This window comes from Colletotrichum lupini, chromosome 6 (genome assembly GCF_023278565.1).
Source record: "Colletotrichum lupini chromosome 6, complete sequence".
NCBI lineage: Eukaryota > Fungi > Ascomycota > Sordariomycetes > Glomerellales > Glomerellaceae > Colletotrichum > Colletotrichum lupini.
In genome coordinates, this window is record NC_064679.1 from 1,309,547 (window position 1) to 1,328,699 (window position 19,153).

Here is a 19,153-nt window from a genome sequence, read left to right on the forward strand (position 1 = left end):
CAATTGCGTCGGGGTGTCGGTTGGCGGGGTGGTTTGGTCTGGGTAACTTTGGTTTGGGTTGGTGGGGTTATCTCCCAGGTCTCCCAAGCTTTAAGCCGGTCTAGGTCTGGGTCCAGGGCCGGTTCGGACGTGCCGCTGGGTTTGGACTTCTGCCGCCTGGCTTTTTTTTTGCTCTCCTCAGGTGCAGATCAGGCGCAGCAGGATGCGGCGGCGCGGGTACAAGGCCAGGGGTGACTGATGAGCCGAAGACCGAAGTTTGAAGCGCGCAACTGTTGTTGTTGCTTGTGCTGCTGTGACTGCTGGTTTGTGGTTTGCGGTGGTGTGTGGGCTGCGGAAGTTGAGCCGAGGGGGTATCGATTCGACACGAGAGGTGAAGATTAAGAGCCGAGGGGTAGCTCTGGGAGGGGAGCTGCTGCTTGTCTTCTCTACCGGGGAGAGAGAGAGTAGGGAGGAGCTTCGATGACAGGCGAGCACAGCTCTACTCTATTAACACCCGTCCGACCGAGAGGGACAGAAAGTGGGTGTCGGTGGTGGGGGGGTATGACGGTGGTGGATGCGAGTAGGTACGGATGGTTGTTGAGTGGTATCTTATGGAGGAGCACAAACAACGAAGCAAAGCAGCTGACAGCAACTACAGCAAGTATGGTAGAGAGCCAGCAAAAGAGGTGGAAGCACGGAGGACGAGAAGAGGAAGTGAGAAAGGACGGGATGAACTGGAAGCTTGAGGGACGAGGGGATTTATTGTAATTTGAAAGCTGGGAGCTTGTAAGTAGCTGTGTCAGGGCTCGCTCGATACATGTATCAATGGATGGGCTGGTTCCCCCCGTCTTCACAACTCTGTTGTGCTTCGGCTGTAAGTAGATACTTCGTGTAAGACTGAGGTGTAGCAGTAGTCACAATCTCATGGTAGACAGCCCCTGGCAAACATTCTTTCGTCCAGAGTGCGTAACGGGCCATGATCTGTGATGAGTAGGTACACCCCAGCTTAGACCGAATAATGGCAGACAGAGATAGACCAGACCAGGCCAGGCCAGATCCATCCGCCCATGTCCACCGTCCACCCTCAGTCACAGTTCAGACCAAGCCAATCTTGGTGTTGCAGATGGCCGGAGTGACTTGCTCAACGGCAGGGAACCCGCGACGACGATGCTGTGACTGGAGACTGGAGGCTGGCGGCTGGAGCTGGGATTGAGTGACATGACAAGAAAAGAGACGGAGAGCGAGGGACTTGTCCACCCCTCGGTGTCATGAAGGAGGGAACCTTGTCTTCAGCTGCTAGCGCCAAAGTAAAGTATTTCTTGAGGGTCGTCTGTACCGGTGTACTTCCATGGCTGCAATTCACAGCCAGAGATGCAAGAGGGACGCGTTGCAGACGCCGCTGGGACGGTGAAGATTTGGCTCAGACGGAGCATAGGATGGTGGTGGGATGGATGGATGGATGGAGGGGAAGAAGAGGGGGAGGGGTGAGACCGCGGAACATGTACCAAGGTACCGAGGTACAAGGTACATCCATACCTAGATCCCTAGGCAGGTAGTTTTCCCCCCTTCCCTTCCTGCCCCCCTCGTCCACTGACACTCCTTGATTGTGGTAGCTGCCCTGTCTAGGACAGGAGCTTAGGCCACTCTGCGATGTAAGCTGCACTACTCAAACAGCCGCTTTGTCGCGGCAAGAAGGACAAGAGAAAAAAAAAGAAGGAGCCTCCAGAGAGTCCAGAGGGGGAAAGAAGAGACCCAAGAAAGTCACCCCCGAACGCTATTAGGTACACGATATGCCCATCAACCACCAAGACGATGACTGGACCGAAAATGACATGCCATAACATGCAATGGAATGTCTCCCCGGCATTCGGCTTCTCGATGTTCATCTCCCATGTCCCCCACCTGACTGACGACAACGGCGGCATGGCATGGCTGATCCTCGCACTTGGGATGTCTGCAGTCCACCGCCTCGCCTTGCTGCCGTCCTTGGCATTAGGTTGAGACGGATGCAGAGCAGTGTCACTCAAGTTCCATTTCCAAATGCCTTCAACTTGATGACTCCATCTTGAAGAGGAAAGTTGATGGAAAGGCCCGACAACCTGCCAAGGATCAAGGTGCGACAGGTACCCGTATCCAGTATCCATACCGCGTAGGAAACGTCCATGGGAGACCAACCTGAGATGCTGATACCTCTTGGCTCTGCAATGCCCCCGCGAGAGAAACGCCGTGAGAGTCTGAGAAGAAGGACGCCTGCCCTGAGAATAGCAGCAAGACCCCCAATCCCCGCCCATCCCTGACCGAGATCTGTTTCCACCGGCTCCAGCCTCCGTCTCCGTTTATTAGGTCGTCTCCAGCCCGCCGGCGCCTTGACCGCAGCTCCTGAGACGATTGGTGAGGATAGCCAAGAGATCTACCTTCAACAGAAACGACCCCCAAAGAAACACTGTTATCTTTAGAATATGGAACAGCCTCATAGTGAACATGGCAAACCAGAAGAACCTCACGAGAGGCGTCTACCAGGACCCTCAAACACAAGGCCTAGATCTGAAGAATGCAGCCAGCAGTAACAGAAAATAAATAAATATTCTAAAAGTAAAGAAAGATTGGCGGGGTCGCAAAACACCGCTAGACCAGAAGGAATTGACCAACCAGAGCCTGCCGATACAAACAGCTCTACTCCGGTTGACTAACGGTTTCTCGAGGCGACAACTCCAGGATGGGGTTAGTGACATTGCCAGCATGACAAGTGCCTGCTGTCTGTCTATGGGCAACATGGGAAACAGCAGACAAGCACTGTCAACCGATACAAGCAATAAGTGCCTATGCTCGTTACGAGTTCTCAGGAAGCAAGACAGATTGGCACCGACAGCATCCTGTGCAAACAAATGCAAGTTAACAACTGGACTTGCCAATTCAATGAACATCAGTATGGAAAGCAACCCAGGGGGTAAAATGTACCTTGTACTTCGCGCCTGTCTTTTTCATCTTTTTTGAAGGTAGGTACGGGTGGTGGCGCCTGTCACAAGGCAATACCGCAATTACCATGAGCAACTAGCGGCAGGCAGACCGACAGCACTGCACCTCACTCTTTCCTTCCTCAGTGCTCTCGGCTTCCCTTCCACCCTCAGGTACCTTGTAAGTTACCTTACCCCAAGTTGCCGTCTACCATGTCACATCAACTCGTCAACTCCCGAAAGAAAAGCAAAACATTCGGCAAACTTCGCGATGCCACGAGCACTTCACGGCTTCACGAGAATAACCTCATGGGTCTTCAGGGCCTCTTGACTGCCGAAGCCGAGGATAACACGGCTTTGCGCCGTGTCCTTCGGGCGTCCGCGTCTTGAAACCAGCACCACTGCCACCAAATCACCACAACTACCGGCTACTCCCTTTTTGCTTCGGGACAACTCGACGCGATATCAGCCTTTGATGGATAATCTTTCACCTGCTCGTCAACTCGTCCCTGACCTTTTTCGCCCTTTCTGCCCCGCGGTCCAATCCATTGCACAATGCGGGGTGACTTTCACAGGGTTCATCCGTTCGGCGCGTCATGCTGTACTCGTGCCCCTTTATCATTGTTCCCGAGGTGTGTGCTAGGTACCGCTTACAGCCTACGGCAACGAGAGAGCAAAGGAGACCGAAGATATCGTCGACCTCGGTTTCTTGCCCCGAGGGACATGGCGGCGGCTTGACGGGTCACGGCTGCGTGCCCAGGAACGACGACAAGGCAGGCCACGCCGACCTTGGCCCGGCCTGGCTATCCCACCCAGCCGCCAACCAACCTCCGCCCACACTTTCTGTTCTTCAATTAGGGGGATGGACATCACCACATGTGCAACAGGCCAGCAATACGTACGAGGCCACACGGGGGGTATGGAAGCGCACCACCCCCCAGACCGTCCAGGTTCTTCTCAATCTTGACAAAACCACGCATCTCCATAAATTACTTGAGCGTTATTCCCGGTCCACTAGTCAGATCTCTCCCACTACCAACTCCAATCTCGCATCATTGGTTACATGAGTTATCTGGGCTGTCCTGGATTCCTAGACCACCTTCGGATCGACTTTACAACGTCTTTGAAAACGACAACGACGACGGAGGGTTGGAAACGTCAAATCAGTATAGATGCAAGTCTTCGCATCAGCCATCTGATTCTCGACTCATCACACCGCCAAGGTGCCATGCTGGATCTCACTTGCGCTGCAAGTTCAAGGGCGACTCGGCCAGATTATCCTACGCAGCTAAGCCCGGACTACTGGGTAACCTACGATCCAAGACTCTTGGCCCCCCATCTGCAACAAGGCTATTTTTTTCTTTCCGTTTCCTCTTTCTGCCCCCCCAGATCGCGCAAGCACCAAAGCGGCGTTGGCAAGGCCGCAAAGCGCGAAGGAGCGAGAAAATTTGACATGAAATTTTGGAAATAAGCCCACCATGAGATGAGGATGACATTCAACCCAGATCTGGATACTCCGACCTCGGCTGGTCCGGCATTTGGGCATTCGAGCTTCTTGGTCAAAGAAACTGCGCACGTCTACTCACGGCGTATCTTCAGTCCGCCACCAAATCAGCGCGTGGATGTCGATGGTAATAGCAATTAGCGATGGCTTCATGACATGCTGCGACATTTATTTCACCTGGCTGGCCCCCCCTTTCCTTCTTTAGGAGGAAAGGGTCAGCCAGCTTGCGTGATCGGCCTCTGTGTGACTCTTCCACGTCCGGATATCACAGGTTATTTGAGGCATACGCCGTCTGCGTACCCGCCCTGCACCCCACGATTAATCACGCCGGACTCCAGCACATGCGCGGTCCCAAAAGCGAAGATGGATCTGCACTCGGCCGGCCGTCCGGCGAGATCTGCGGCCTGTCCAAGACTCCAAGTGCCAGCAGCGAGGGAGGGGAGTGGGGGTCATCATGTCGGTGCTCTCGCAGTTTCGGAGAGGGCCACCATGTCACCATGCCACCATGCCATGGTGGTGCCGTATACAGTATCCTCGACTCTCGCGGCTTTTTGGTCCAGAGGAGATGAGACGACACCCTATTTTTTGACTCATCGAATTTAGCTCACCCTGTACTGTCTCCGGCCCCGGCCCTGGCCCTTGAAACTATGCGCGATTCGCCCGAAATAGGAGGGCTCCGCTCCGCTCCGTCCGTCAGGGCCGTCAACTGAGGCCCAGAAGAGCGGTTGATTTGGATCCTTGATGCGCGGAAGAAGAAGACGACAGGACCATTTTTTTTTTCTTTGGTTGTAAGGACTTTGAGAGTTCGGGTCAGAGCCCCGAGAACCGCTGGCCCACAGTCAAAGCACCGTCAAGACGACGACAGCCTCCGTGCCCATTTTCATTCGCCTGCGGCTCGCCATTACTGCTACCCACCTTATTCAGGTCCATGTGGTAGTACCTTAGTCCATGCTGGTTGCTTGGCTTGCGGTCCTTAACCCTTTGCTGCCAAGCACATCACTTTGACTTTTCACGATTCAGAGCTGCCACACTTGCCGGGTTCCAGAAACAGTTCGCTGTTCTATTCTACGACTTTGCGGGCCGCAATGAAGAGGCTCGTCCCCGAGTGTTTCCCCGGGGAATCAGGGTCCGTTTCCGAAAAGCAAAACAACAATGCAAGGTGATGGTACAGAACCGCCAGCTACCGTCCGCCGCGGCTGGGCAATGCCACGTTATGCCACGCTATGCTGTGCCGTGCTGTCGACGGGGATTCCTTCCCGTCAAGACCTTACCACAGCCGTGGGCTCATGACAAGCCCTCGGCGCTCTTTTCACATCAAACTCGAACATCCCCCTCTGCGTCGTTATTATGTTGGCGAGGGCCTTTCCACACCCAGCCAGCAAGTGTCTTCCGCCTCGTACCGCCCCCTTTCCAAGCTTCTCCCTCTCCCTCGAGTGAGGGTTCACACTTATTTGCCGACAGCCTCCTTGACCTTGGTCTCGACCTTGGCCTCGATGGCATCAGCCTTCTTCTGAACAGTCTCGAACGCGTCCTTGGTTGCGGAAGCCTCCTTTCCTCCCCAGTAGTTGTACTGCATGTAACGGTATCCCTGGGTAAGCTGAGCGCCCTCGTTGATGAAGTGGCACATGAAGAGGAGGTAGTTCTTGGGCGAGACGGCGAGGGAGTAGCGCATGAAGGTGGCAGAGTAGATGCAGAGAGCACCCGTCATCTGGCCGGAAATCCTACAAAAAGGAGATGGTGTATCAGCATCTTATCTTGTCCGAGGAAGCGGATAGCGGGGAGACGAGGAAGGATTCGACGTACAGGTCGGGTGACTTTTGGGTGTCCATGACAGCGGCCAGAGGGATACCAAAGTTAGAGACGGGGCCCCAGAAGTCTGTGGTGCATAACGGGTTAGCTTGCCGTCCAGAGTCCATCTTGAAGCTATCGCGAGCAGCCGGCACCGGAGTATCGTGGTCCGTAAGCGCCGGGGGTCTGGAGGGGGGCGGTCCGGCACGCCAATCGCGACGGATTCGATCAAACGAGCTGCATCAATGATTGTCCGGGACTCGAGGATGCCATGCGATAGCTGGTGATAGCTTCAAGCAAGCTCCCTTTTCCCATTTGCTGTGTGGGATAATCCCCGCTAACTCCGGACAACGGAGCCGCGAGAGAATGAAAAAAAATTCGAGCGCGGGCAAAAACGTACGGGTAGAGCAGACATAGTCCGACACAGGGTTGGACCTGATCTTCGCGTTGATCGCCTTGACAATAGCAGCCATTTTGCATTTGGTGTTTGTGGTTTGAAAAGGGATTATCGTGAAGGGGCAATTGGCAAGAGGTTGGTCGGAGAGTGGAAGAGGCGGCGGCGGACAGTTTTCCAGGTTTGGATCGCGAAATTGTTGAGAGGCAGAGGCGATGACCAAAGCTCATTCCTCCCTCTGCAGACAGACACTGCTGCTGCTGCTGCGGCGCTCCGAAATTTCGCGGGCGCGGACTGGACGTGCACTCTACGCTGGCACACTGTCTGGCACACTCCCGCGCACCTTAATCGGACGGGACGGGGACTCACAACGGGCGCCTCTTTACTGGCTATTACAGTGCTGGAGGTGCTGTGGCTTCCTTGCTCCCGGGAATAAAAGGTGGGCATCAAACGGAAATGGTAGAAAAGAAAGGGTCGTGATTGGATAGAATTTTCCAGGTCCGTTTGGAGGAGGGAGATGAGCTGTGATGACTAAGGTTGCTTACCTCATATTTGAAGGTGAAGTGCGAACCTCGGAAGGATGGGGATGAGGTTGGTGAAAGCCATTGTGCATGGTCAACTTGCGGACAGAAATACCCTGATGATTCTGGGGTACAACACTGCTGCGTATTTCTCGAGGTGTCCGTCTTGCGTATACGAGAGATGATAGAGCCTCAAGGGGTGCTGTTTCCAATGCCGATTTTTGACCTTTGGGTGGTTGACGTGAAGAAGAATTAAGTGATTCATCAAATTGATTTGAAAACAAGAAAGAGAATACAACTCGTCCACCCCCCCCCCCATCCACTCTCTCTGTTGTTGTTTTTTCTTGCTCCTGCTATCAGAGTAGCTCGAACAATCTTATCCGGAAGAGATAGGTAGCTCAAAGACAGCCAAGGAATCTAGACCAGGACTGCCGGAGTGGTGGATCGATGTTTGGACGGATCTCTGCGGATTGAACCGAACATCTCGCATTGGAGCGGATGGAGCCGCGGATTGGGGGGGGGGATGCCATTATCAGCCTAATTTGTGTAATCCTTTTAACTACACCGCATACCTAACAGATCACAGGGAAGTGTTTGCCTGATACGATCCAGTAATGTTAAAGATTTGGATAAGGTACCTACCTATGCTGAAGGAAATGGTAGATCTGTCGTTCGTGAGCGTGAAGTGTATGTAGGCCATGGATCATGAAATCAGAGCCCCCCAATTTGACGCGATATCCGTCTCTCGTCTAGTTACTGGAGCCTGGCGCCTATGGGATCAGTTGTATGGGAGTCTTCCCCATGTTTGTATTGTAGATTGAGGGGAGCGGGTAAGGCTGACGGATTGGTGCGGATGCCGCATGCGAACCCCCGTCCTCCTCTCTGCCAACATGTATCGGTTCTGCACCGCTTCGGTTTCAGGCTGTAGCTCCTTTACGGGATGCACGTGTGCACGTTATTTTACAGAATAGCTTACATTCAGTCTGGGCTCACAAAACCGCGGATGAGGTGGAGGAACCCGGGGCGTGCCGGGGTAGAGGAAAACGCGGGGAAGAAGCGGGATGGTGTTTCTCGGCGATACTTCGTGTGGAGTCCGGGATTGTTCGTTTGCGGGCTGACGCATGGTGAAGAAGGGGGCTTCGGATGAGATGGCTCGGGGTAGATCTGGGGTTTCGGGGTTGGCTGCTTTTCTGTTTTTGCTTTGGTCGCTCTTTGTTTCTTTGTATCTGCTGCCGTTGTTAGGGGACGGGACATCATCGGGTTCGCAGCCGGGGAGGTGTAAGTTTGGTAGATGTAGCTCGGGAGTGTACCGGCGGGTTCCCGGATTTTGTTCCGAGTAAGGTTGGGTGATGGAAAGGTGTCCATCTTGATAGACCATTCAAATTGAGAGTAAAGGTGAGTTTCTAAGTGATGTGTTTCTCTGCCGGGTTTGTGAGGTCCAGCTGGGTTGAGCACATGGTAGTAAATGCTCGTTGACCAGGGCTAGCTTGCTTGTGTTATCAAGGTATCAGGCATATTGTAAAGTATTTAACTAGGTTTCCCCACGAGGATTCATCTGCCTGCGCTTTATGATCTCCATAGACCTAAAGATAATTCTCCATGGGGGGCCAAACGTTCAGATGGTGATTTCGGGATGGGACATTCAAACTGCTCTCTTATATCTTATATATCACAGAGCATGATCAATGGACCGTTATCTGTTGGCCTGTCACTTTCAAGACCCGGTTTATCAAAGATTGTAAAATCAACCTGAACCTTCTCCTTTCCTTTATCAACTTGGGAAAAAAAAGCAGAGAAACCTCACTTTACTTGTAATCTTCCACGTCAGGTCTATAAAGAGAATCTCTGTACTTCAGCGGTTGTTTTCCAGAACACTATAATCTCAAGGGCCTCTTTAGCGTTAACCTGTGGCGGAATCAAGCTTATGGGGCATGATGAATTGGTGTTTAATGTCTTATAGCAAGGCATCATGCGCAATCTCTCTCACAGATGTGTGCTTGAAGTTGAGGTTGGAAGCTGGAAGTCAAAGATCGAGAGACTCTAGGTTCCATCTGCTTCGTCTCATCATCAGGCGAATACGTCGATAAGAATGACTTGCAGTTAAGAATGAAGGATTAAAAAGGAGGTGAAGCTGTCTTGAATAAGGTGGAAAATAAGGTCACCTGGGCGAACATTCACTCTGCCAACAAGCTATGGCTTTGGCCAGGCCATCCTACCAATCCCCAGGAAGTGAGTGCATGTCAACCCCAGCCTTGGGGACCGTGGCAAGCCTTTTTGTATGACGCGAATGATTGGTAAGTAGAGTCTGAACATTCGCTCAACGATTTCAGACCTTGAGGTACTTAGTATAAAGGTCGTTGCCAATAAATACGCCTTCACAAATGTACGCCAGCCCCGTGTGAAGTCGAAGTTGTCAGCACATGGTTATACTAGGGAAGGCGTTGGGAAAAAATGTTTTCTATGACTTTCCGTCAATGTGTCACTTTCTCTTTGGCAGAATGGAACCACCATGTCAACACTTAAAATTGTTCCGTTTGCGTCCGCACTTATCTGTTCTACGAATATAAAGCAAACCTGGTTAAGGAGTAGTGCTAGAATTCTTCTTCCTAAGAGGATGCTGTCGAAGCATCATGCTCTTGCCATGACGGTCGCAGGAATGCGATCAAGACTGACCATTCTGTTAGATTCCTTAAATATGGCTAGTAGGAAAGGGTTTCATTCATACATAGGTCTAGTATGCCGTGAATGAATCCGGCAGTGAACCATGCCTTTGAGCGCTGTTCGCGGCATCACGTGGTAATACTCGATAATTGAGAGGAGAGGCCGAACGTTAGCCTGTGAGCGTGATAGTCTTTCTTGAGTAGGTCCTTGGGATAGGGGTCTTGGGTTTATGCTATCTTGCCTTGATAAGACTTCGAGACTAACGACTATGAGGTTTATTATATGTTATTGCTTTTGTTATTTAAAGTATTAATACCGAAGAATATCTAGGGGAAAGATGAGTAGAATAAGGAGGAAAGATATGTAGAAAGAACTTAGTGACTTTGTCTGAAGTTATAGCTCAGAAGCTATGTAGACCTTTGTTTCTATTGTTAGCAGAAGAGCATTCATCTTATCTCTAGTGTTCTAAGGATACCTCATACACTAAGGAAATCGTTCTCGCAGCGTTCTCGCAGCCTAGGCCCGCCATCGGCAGTGGCTGCCAGATTTCGAGAAGGCCCACACACGTCGACAGCCTCATCCCCCCTTCGCTCCTTCCCTCCCCAGCACCCCTCGCGTCAAACCCAGGCAGGAAGTTGGCTTATATTCAGGTCCAGGTCGTCAATCATCAACCAAGCCCAATCGATCCCCATGGTCGAGCGGTATAACGCCCTGGTCCGTTAGTAAAGAACTTGGTATGAAATCTCGAGAAGTCAACGGATGGAGGATTTCGTAGGGGCGCAGTTCGATTTACGAACTGCGCACCCGAGCTTTTGCTTTTTCTACCCTCTTGCCCATTTTGATGTCTCCCATTCCGCGAATGCAACTGACTAGGCAGCTTCTAATTGACCCGGAAATTACCTGACCGGGGTCGAGCATCCTTTTGACGATATTGGGAGCAGCTGTTCAAGGAAAGAAGCTGACGATCAATGTTGTTCACCGCATGGCATTATCTTCGTCTACTGTACTACGACTACACGATTCCGTAGGCATCCTCTTCCATCACAGCTTGGTAGCGCCAGCATTGCCATCCACCTCACCAAACAGCGTCATGAAGGCACCGTGGACCTCGTCAGTCAAGTCGCTCGCCTGCAAGCTGCGGCCCTTCTTCAGGAAAGCACGCCTGGAGCATTCCTATAAGCAATCAGTCAGCCACTAATTCATCCATCATCTCAGCAACGAACACCCAACTTACCCTCGTGATAGCGCTTCCTCCAAAAGCAGCAAGCCTAACCAACTCATCCTGCTTGATCGTTTCGCCGCCCCTATCCCACAACCCCTCAAGATACGCATGCCTCCACCCCAAAAACGTCGCTATCGACCCCGTAAGCGTATCTCCCTGCCCGCCACTCCTCTTCAACCCGCCCTGCAGATCAACAACCAACGTATCCCTCCCATTCGAAATAAAGTCCTTGGCCCCCTTCTGCACAATAGTCACCCCCTCCAACGCCCTCGCCAGCGCCTCGACCTTGGCCGTCTCCTTCTCCTCCCCACCACCACCCGCCTGCTCTTTCACCTTCCCCTCATCGACCTCGAGCGCCTTACAAAGCCGCGAGAACTCGACAACGTTGGGCGTCAACACGGCCAGCTCGTAGCCCTTTACCAGCCCGGGATCCTTCTGCACGACGAGCAGCGCGTCGGCGTCGAGGACCAGCGGGATCGAGCGCTCGCGGGCGGCGCGGATGACGCGCGCGACGGTCTCCTGCATCAGCGGGTCGCGGCCGAGTCCGGGCCCGATGACGAGAACGTGTAGGCGGGCGAGCATGTCGATGATGGGACCCGATATCTTCTCCGAGTCCGTTGCTGCGGCTTCCGCCGCGTCTGATGGGGTTTGGCGCATGAGGGGGTGGACCATCAGGTTTGGCGAGTATGTTTTGATCACTGAAGCCGCGCCGGGGGTGCAGATTACGTGGGACTGTGGTTCCAGTTCTCAGCTCAGCACATCATGAGGCATCCCGCGTTGCCCTGATGAAGCCGGGACGTGAGAGACCGGGGCCGGACAAGACTGGACTCACCATATCGCATCCTAGCCTGGCACTCGCCATGGCTGAAAAGTACGGCGCGCCCGTGTAATCGACACTGCCACCGAGAACAGCGACGCGGCCCAATTGTCCTGGTCGTAAAGAGTAAGTAAGAGAGAAGAGCTTCAACCATCACATCGGGACTTTGAACCATGCAATCACCTTTATGGAACTTCTCCAACATGGGCGGAATCATCCGCTGCACCCGGCTGAGAACATCTTTCGTTGCCGCAGACATTTCCGGAGTACTAGAGTCAGATGACATTATGAGGTTGTATTATTCACAGAGTACGGTTGAACTTGGGTAGTTGCGCGAGGGGCAATAAGTTAAGTTGACGTTGGGAGCTCTGACAGCCAGATGATGTCACCTGCCGACATCCCGTACTATTTGTGAGTTGACCCGCTAGGCGGCCGAGGCCGTCCTCAGAATCCGGCGCGCTCTTAAGGGCCCGCCGTCCTCCTCGCGCGTTCCGGGATGCTATTGGGAGTCCGGCAAGATGATTTGTGAGCGGCAGCTGACTACTTCAACGACGCGGTAGCTTGCCGTTAGTACAGTACAGCGACTGAAATTTCACAATTCGCAGCCGAGCCTCGTCTGCTTTGCTGTACGAATTTCCAGACTACAACATATCACGGCGAAACAAATTACTAGGAACAAGTTGATGAAAGGACAAAAGGAATCGAGGGCGTTAATTGAGTCTTGAGCTCTATTTTACAAGTGGTTCGACTGGAGATCCTTCCCCAAATATCGCGTCCCCTGGTGCTTCCCTCGGACCGGCGCAAAACCCTCGAGATTTCCTCACGCCTCTAGGCAAACAAAAACTTCGGTATAGACAGCTACATCAACCCCGAGCGCTCCCAGTCGGACCATTTATTATGTCAGGTGAGACTTAAAAATTTAGCCCAGGAAGCTCTTGGTGAAGGTGGTGATGACGTCCTTGAGGCGGGCCTCAAGGTCCTTGCTGAGGGCACCCTCCTTGTCGATGGTGGCAATCAGGTCGGACTCGTTGGTGCGGAGGTGGGACAGGAAGTCAGCCTCCCACTGGAGGATCTTGGCGACGGGGACCGCGTCAAGGTGACCGTTGACACCAGCGAAGATGAGGGGAACCATCTCGTTGACGGCCATGGGGGAGTACTGCTTCTGCTTGAGAAGCTCGGTCAACTATAGAATTGGTCAGTACTTGTCACGAAAGGGGGTACCGATGTATTGTCAACTTACGCGTTCACCTCTGCTGAGGGTCTGCTTGGTGGAGGCATCCAAATCGGAACCGAACTGGGCGAAGGCAGCGACCTCACGGTACTGAGCCAAGAAAAGCTTCAGGGAACCAGCGACTTGCTTCATGGCCTTAAGCTGGGCGGCGGAACCGACACGAGAGACGGAAAGACCGACGTTAATGGCGGGACGGATACCCTTGTAGAAGAGCTCGGACTCCAAGAAGATCTGGCCGTCGGTAATGGAAATGACGTTGGTGGGAATGTAGGCAGACACATCACCACCCTGGGTCTCAATGACGGGAAGGGCAGTCATGGAACCACCACCAAGCTTGTCGTTCATCTTGGCGGCACGCTCGAGAAGACGAGAGTGGAGGTAGAAAACGTCACCGGGGTAGGCCTCACGTCCGGGGGGACGACGAAGCAGCAGGGACATCTGACGGTAGGCAACGGCCTGCTTAGACAGATCGTCGTAGATGATGAGGGAGTGCTTGCCGTTGTCACGGAACCACTCAGCGACGGAGGCTGGAGAGATATGTTAGTTTCCTGTCTTCTGAAAGTTTGACTAAACTGCACGAGTGTTTACTTACCACCGGTGAAGGGAGCGATGTACTGAAGGGGAGCGGCCTCGGAGGCGGTGGCAGCGACGACGATGGAGTACTTCATGGCATCGTTCTCCTCAAGGGTCTTGACGAGCTGGGCGACGGTGGAACGCTTCTGACCGACGGCGACGTAGACGCAGTAAAGCTTCTTGGTCTCGTCGTTGGAGTTGTTCCAACGCTTCTGGTTAAGGATGGCGTCGAGGGCGACGGCAGTCTTTCCGGTCTGACGGTCACCAATGATCAACTCACGCTGACCACGGCCAATGGGAACCATGGCGTCGATGGACTTAAGACCAGTCTGGACCGGCTGGTTGACGGACTTGCGAGGCAGAATGCCGGGAGCCTTGAGCTGAGCACGGCGCTTCTCCTTGGCGTTAAGGGGACCCTTGCCGTCAATGGGGTTACCGAGAGCGTCGATGACACGGCCGAGAAGCTCGGGACCGACGGGAACATCGACCTATAGTGTTGTTAATAAACATTGGCCGTAGTCGAGTAAGCATGTTGAACCTACAATCTCTCCGGTACGCTTGACAGTCTCGCCCTCCTTGACCAAACGGTCAGAACCGAAAAGCACAACACCGACCTGGCCGGCCTCGAGGTTCATGCACATGCCCTTGACGCCGGAGGCGAACCTATAGGTGAAAGAGTTAGACGCGATGCATCTCCGAAGTAAGTAAAGGGCGCTTAACGTACTCGACAAGCTCCTCAGCCTGGACGTTGGCCATGCCGTGAACACGGGCGATACCATCACTGTTGTTCCCTCGCCGTTAGCAAAAACTTTTTCTTGGTGCCGATGAGTTGACATGCGAGCTCCTCGTGCAGTCCGATGATGCATTGAAGCTTTTCCGATGGTGGCTCGCGATGCCGAGAGATGCCGCTTAAACGTACCCGACGGACAGGACGCGGCCGGTCTCGGCGAGACCAGCCTCCTCCTGGACACCACGAATTCTCTGCTCGAGGATGGAAGAAACCTCGGTCGGGGAAGCCTTGGCCTCGGCGTATGTGCGAGTCTGCATGTTGAAGACGGCGGGTGCGGCATTTCGGGCCTGAGGGTGAAAAAACAGGTTAGCCGAACGGCCGAAAATGTTATGGGCGGCTCCCGCCCCAAAACAGCAACGCATCCCCCAAGGGAGCTCGATGAAAAGCTCTTCCACGCCAGCAACGCGACTCCCGCGAGGTCAAAAAAGCTCGGAGGGACCTAATTGGATATCGCGGAATCGATTGCTGATGTTTTTGGATGGAATTGACGTCGGTTCGGGGATGGGGAGGTTGACGGAAGGTGTGGACTTACGGCGGCGACTCTGCCGGCAGCAGAGACGGCGCCGACGGCGCGCGTCGACTGGCGGAGGGCGTTGCGGAACATATTAGAAGATCTTGGACACTGTCTAGATCGAAGGAGAATCAATTGCAATAGATGCAATTGAGTGGAGGGGAGATTGGGGTTGATGAAGGTGCCTTTGAAGGAGTGCAAATCGAGTCTTTTTTGGAAGAAGCCCAGTGGAGGGAAAAGAGAGTGAGGAAGCAGTGGAGCCGAAGCTGTGCTGGCCGGCCAATCACGGTGGGCCGTCGAGTTTTGCCTCAGTCCAACCCGAGATCTCCCTAACAATTTCCGACCACCGCATACGTGCCCGTCGTGGCCCCGTAACCCCGTGAAATGCCTGACTTACATAAGACAGGGGGAAAAGACGCTCTGGCATTGACAGGTCTTTAACGCGCTGGGAAGGACGATCTAATCTCAACCGAAAGGAAGGGGAACTGGGCCCGAGTGAAAAAAACAAAAAAAAACATAAAAATTGGTGCCAGTCTGGCTTTCCGCCGCACCCATTGAGTTTGCGATAAAATAGCTGTCGCCATCCATTGCGATACCGGGACTTTTCAGCCATCGCCCCGGTAATTGTCTAGGTATTATGATAGCTTCAATTATCCCTTGACCTTACCTATTCTCATATCTGCATGCATGCGCTGTTCTCTTAGTCCAGGTAGCTTCCCAGTGTTGTCCCCCCCCCTTCCCCGGCATTTTTGGTGCAAAGCTCTCCACTGTGCAATTCCACTCTCTTGAGGAATGCTAACCTCTCCGACTTCAAGCACTCATTGAGAGCCCAGAGGCACAGGACACAGTGCACGTATACGGAAGGCGTACTGAAGCTGTGGGACTTTGGTGCCTCCATCCGGCCGGGAACACCGAGCCTGACCGCCTCGGAGCAATGTGAAATCCGAGTCGCATTTCTGCCGTCAGCCTCGTAGTCTTACCCGCCGTTGAGCCTTGGGGCCAAAATCGAATCTCAATGCAACATTGGTCACGTGCAGCCTCAAGAGGTGAGGTCAAATCTTGGCAAGGAAAATTGGCTTACCACTTCACGCGAGATGGGAGACTTAGGCCGTGAGTACAGTATTGTAGCTTATTTGGACTAAAATAGACTAGCTAAACCACCAACGCCTAGGCCGCTTCCATATCGCGGGCCATCGTCACCAAACAGAATCATGAGCAGCATCACGGTAAGAAGGAACTTGTGTTGTAAGCCGGCATGACGCCGGTCGGTCTCTGAGGCCGCGGCTTGACTGAATTTTTGCTCAAGTCAAGCGTGTTGTATGAACAACTGCTGGAAAGTACATGCCTTATAAGCCAGTTTCCCATTTTTCGCCAACCGTTAACCCAAGCCGTCCCAGTGTCTTTTTTCGTTCGTCGCAGGAAATGAAAGCATTTATCGGACAATGCCATCGAAGCGAGACTTGAACCACTTGACGGTCTCGTCACGCTTGATGCGGTGGCCAGAGCCGATGCGGCCCTTGCAGCGGCGGCGGGTGCCGACGCGCTCGCCCTTGCGGGTCATGCAGACGTAGAAGTCCATGCCGTAGATACCGATGGAGGGGTCGTACTTGATGCCGAGATCAATGTGCTCAGAGATACCGAATCCGAAGTTGCCGGTCTCGGAGAAGTTGCGCTTGCGGAGCTCGTACTCCTTGACCTTGAGGCCACGCTCGAGAATCTCCTCAGCCTGTAATCATCAAGTCAGCCCACCATCCTTCCTGCGCAGTTTCGAATTTCGCCAAAATTGTCGTACCTTGGGGCCACGGACGGTGACGTGGACAGCAATCTTTTCGTTACGGCGGATACCGAAGGTACGGACGGTGTAGCGGGCCTTGCCTGTCGGGTACTGTTAGTTCATCGTTTCTTGTCGTGGGAATTTTTGGTGATGCCGTACTGTAGACGGGGGTTTGACCGGACAGCTGCTCCAACACCTTGGCGGCACGGGTCAGTCTGTCACCAGACTCGCCGACGGAGATGTTGAGAACGAGCTTCTGAATGTGAAGCTCGCGCATGGGGTTCTGGGTCTTCTCGGACGACATTTTGGCGGTTAGTACTGCGGTACGGCTGGCTGGGCGTTTGGTGTCGATTGTCGATTGTCAGAGTGGGAAAAAGTTCGGCGCCAATTGGCAAAAAAAGACTTTGTGTTTTGGGGGGTTTGCGAGCCCTTGCAAGGAAGGTGGGTGACGACCCACTTGGAAGTGGTGCACTCACCCGTGTTCTTAGCCACAACCACGAGCCACAGAAGCCCAAGCAGATGCTTCCATCAGCCACATCAAGCTACGTACCGATTGCAAGCATGGAGGGACCCGTCGTTTGGCCTCAGCCTTCCAAGGTTCCCTCAGCCTCCCGAAATTTGTCTCCATATCCTCTGACTGCTGAAGCTCTGCCTATCGCAAGCATCAACAGTCGCGCTGAAGTCTCTCAGGCTTCGCAACAAGCATAACATCAATTTTTTGAAGACTTAGAGCAGCTACGAAAGTAGCTCCTCATACAAACATCACCCAAGATGTCGAACAAACAGGGCAAGATGGTGAGCAACTCCTGACCTTTCTCTCAAAGTTTCAAGGTTGACAATACAGGCTGACACGAAGTTCTTCATTTCTAGGCTGGTTACGTACGTAATTTTCCTCGAGAACTACCCGACGATCGATTCAGGCTCCTGCGCAGGGTACAGACTGACGCGACTTAATAGATCAACTACCGCATGAGGGTTACCTTGAACGATGGCCGCCAGATGACCGGACAGATGCTTGCATTCGACAAGGTGCGCAACCCAATTTCACCCTCAATCGCGTCTCTACAATCATGCTGACAATCTGTACAGCACATGAACCTCGTCCTCGCCGATACCGAAGAGTTCAGACGCGTCAAGATCAGACAGAACAAGCCTGCCGCCCCTGGCGCTAGCTCCAGCTCCGGCCAAACGATCGAGAAGGAGGAGAAGCGAACCCTCGGCCTGACGATTGTCCGCGGCGCACACATTGTCTCCCTGTCAGTGGAATCAGAGCCGCCCGCGGACCCCAGTGCACGGCTTGGAAAGAGCGCGCCTGGCGGAATTTCGGCCGGTCTCACCGCTGGTCCTGGTGTTGCGCGACCCGCCGGCCGCGGCGCCGCCCCGGCTCCCCCATCACTGGCCGTTAGTACCCCACTATTCTCTGTTCATGAGCTTCGGACGCTGACTTTTGACGTAGGGCCCTGCTGCTGGCGTTGGGGGTGGTGCTCCTCCCGGATTCCCTGGTTTCCCTGGTGCCCCGCCCTTTGGTGGACGTGGTGGTGAGTACACATACACCTCTGACCCGCGAATGCGCTTCTCACACTTTACAGCTCCTCCTCCGGGCTTCCCCGGTGCGTTCCCGCCCCCGGGCTTCCCTCAAAACGCCCCCTTCCCTCCTCCTGGTTTCAACCCTGGCCCTCCTGGCGGAGCCCCGGGCTTCAACCCTCCCCCGCGAAGATAGGCTACGGATAAAGATATCGATACCTCGCATGCTTTGTAGTTGGAGGATGGTTCACGGATACCATTGGCGTTTGGGGATGAATGTCAAGATTACGAACAAAAAAGAAATCGGGCAGAACAGGCACGTTGTTAATCGGCCTCCTCTCTACCCCTGAACAAGTCATAGGTCAACTTGCCAACCTATACTCGTTGGATTTGCGGAAAGAAATGGGCAGCATGGATTCATTCGACAGTTCTCCAAGTCACCTCGAGGAGGAGCATAGGTAACCGGCGATTGCTGTTATATCAATACCTAGGCAGCACAATATTCACCACAACGTACCACCTCACTGCCATCCCCCCAACCACTAATTCGGTTCTTCATGTTGATTTTGATGTGATTCCTGACTGCAGAATGGTGTCTTGGTGATTGCTGAGCTTCTTAGACGGTCAGATACTTAGTCAATTGCTGGCTGAACATAAACAGCCTATCAACAGCTCCCATCTGGCACAACTGTCGGGGATGGCGTTGAGCATATTTGAACAGACTTGAAAGAAAATAGATGGAAACCTGGGGGCACTTGAAAGCAGGATCGGAATCTACCTTACGGGCACGGCATGTTCATCGGCACACTGTAGATGGGCTTCCCTTCCCGAAGCATCAGTTTGTTTGATGGCTCCTCAAACTCATGCAGATCCGTGTGCAGAGATCAAATACCGCCCATCACCAATTGGA

At 53.4% G+C, this 19,153-nt stretch overlaps 10 protein-coding genes across 10 annotated transcripts; 3 read left to right on the top strand and 7 right to left on the bottom strand.

The window, feature by feature from the left end:
• Positions 1 to 425: 425 nt before the first annotated feature.
• CLUP02_11872 (uncharacterized protein) lies at positions 426 to 1,040 on the bottom strand (the record flags this gene model as incomplete). Its single annotated transcript, XM_049290838.1, has 2 exons — positions 426 to 870; positions 985 to 1,040. The coding sequence occupies 2 exons, from the start codon at positions 1,038 to 1,040 to the stop codon at positions 426 to 428; spliced, it is 501 nt and encodes a 166-aa protein (XP_049147983.1).
• A 751-nt stretch (positions 1,041 to 1,791) lies between these two features.
• On the top strand, positions 1,792 to 1,980 carry CLUP02_11873 (uncharacterized protein; the record flags this gene model as incomplete). The annotated part of the gene is made up of 1 exon (XM_049290839.1): positions 1,792 to 1,980. One exon carries the CDS (start codon positions 1,792 to 1,794, stop codon positions 1,978 to 1,980), a length of 189 nt encoding a protein of 62 aa, XP_049147984.1.
• Positions 1,981 to 5,884: 3,904 nt separating this feature from the next.
• Positions 5,885 to 6,698, bottom strand: CLUP02_11874 (uncharacterized protein; the record flags this gene model as incomplete). The annotated part of the gene is made up of 3 exons (XM_049290840.1): positions 5,885 to 6,158; positions 6,241 to 6,313; positions 6,626 to 6,698. 3 exons carry the CDS (start codon positions 6,696 to 6,698, stop codon positions 5,885 to 5,887), a joined length of 420 nt encoding a protein of 139 aa, XP_049147985.1.
• Positions 6,699 to 6,730: 32 nt separating this feature from the next.
• On the bottom strand, positions 6,731 to 7,840 carry CLUP02_11875 (uncharacterized protein; the record flags this gene model as incomplete). Its single annotated transcript, XM_049290841.1, has 4 exons — positions 6,731 to 6,931; positions 6,989 to 7,141; positions 7,191 to 7,366; positions 7,783 to 7,840. The coding sequence occupies 4 exons, from the start codon at positions 7,838 to 7,840 to the stop codon at positions 6,731 to 6,733; spliced, it is 588 nt and encodes a 195-aa protein (XP_049147986.1).
• A 49-nt stretch (positions 7,841 to 7,889) lies between these two features.
• Positions 7,890 to 9,314, bottom strand: CLUP02_11876 (uncharacterized protein; the record flags this gene model as incomplete). Its single annotated transcript, XM_049290842.1, has 6 exons — positions 7,890 to 7,910; positions 7,982 to 8,071; positions 8,134 to 8,543; positions 8,853 to 8,915; positions 9,128 to 9,233; positions 9,303 to 9,314. 6 exons carry the CDS (start codon positions 9,312 to 9,314, stop codon positions 7,890 to 7,892), a joined length of 702 nt encoding a protein of 233 aa, XP_049147987.1.
• A 1,528-nt stretch (positions 9,315 to 10,842) lies between these two features.
• CLUP02_11877 (carbohydrate kinase) lies at positions 10,843 to 12,099 on the bottom strand (the record flags this gene model as incomplete). Its single annotated transcript, XM_049290843.1, has 4 exons — positions 10,843 to 10,974; positions 11,036 to 11,755; positions 11,856 to 11,953; positions 12,024 to 12,099. 4 exons carry the CDS (start codon positions 12,097 to 12,099, stop codon positions 10,843 to 10,845), a joined length of 1,026 nt encoding a protein of 341 aa, XP_049147988.1.
• A 660-nt stretch (positions 12,100 to 12,759) lies between these two features.
• Positions 12,760 to 15,038, bottom strand: CLUP02_11878 (ATP synthase subunit alpha; the record flags this gene model as incomplete). Its single annotated transcript, XM_049290844.1, has 7 exons — positions 12,760 to 13,023; positions 13,081 to 13,598; positions 13,664 to 14,132; positions 14,187 to 14,307; positions 14,369 to 14,425; positions 14,564 to 14,721; positions 14,967 to 15,038. 7 exons carry the CDS (start codon positions 15,036 to 15,038, stop codon positions 12,760 to 12,762), a joined length of 1,659 nt encoding a protein of 552 aa, XP_049147989.1.
• Positions 15,039 to 15,632: 594 nt separating this feature from the next.
• On the top strand, positions 15,633 to 16,194 carry CLUP02_11879 (uncharacterized protein; the record flags this gene model as incomplete). Its single annotated transcript, XM_049290845.1, has 4 exons — positions 15,633 to 15,670; positions 15,736 to 15,892; positions 15,983 to 16,069; positions 16,117 to 16,194. 4 exons carry the CDS (start codon positions 15,633 to 15,635, stop codon positions 16,192 to 16,194), a joined length of 360 nt encoding a protein of 119 aa, XP_049147990.1.
• Positions 16,195 to 16,377: 183 nt separating this feature from the next.
• On the bottom strand, positions 16,378 to 17,023 carry CLUP02_11880 (ribosomal L5P family protein; the record flags this gene model as incomplete). The annotated part of the gene is made up of 3 exons (XM_049290846.1): positions 16,378 to 16,671; positions 16,738 to 16,820; positions 16,879 to 17,023. The coding sequence occupies 3 exons, from the start codon at positions 17,021 to 17,023 to the stop codon at positions 16,378 to 16,380; spliced, it is 522 nt and encodes a 173-aa protein (XP_049147991.1).
• A 467-nt stretch (positions 17,024 to 17,490) lies between these two features.
• CLUP02_11881 (LSM domain-containing protein) lies at positions 17,491 to 18,439 on the top strand (the record flags this gene model as incomplete). The annotated part of the gene is made up of 6 exons (XM_049290847.1): positions 17,491 to 17,514; positions 17,590 to 17,598; positions 17,677 to 17,748; positions 17,809 to 18,120; positions 18,176 to 18,257; positions 18,309 to 18,439. The coding sequence occupies 6 exons, from the start codon at positions 17,491 to 17,493 to the stop codon at positions 18,437 to 18,439; spliced, it is 630 nt and encodes a 209-aa protein (XP_049147992.1).
• Positions 18,440 to 19,153: the final 714 nt, after the last annotated feature.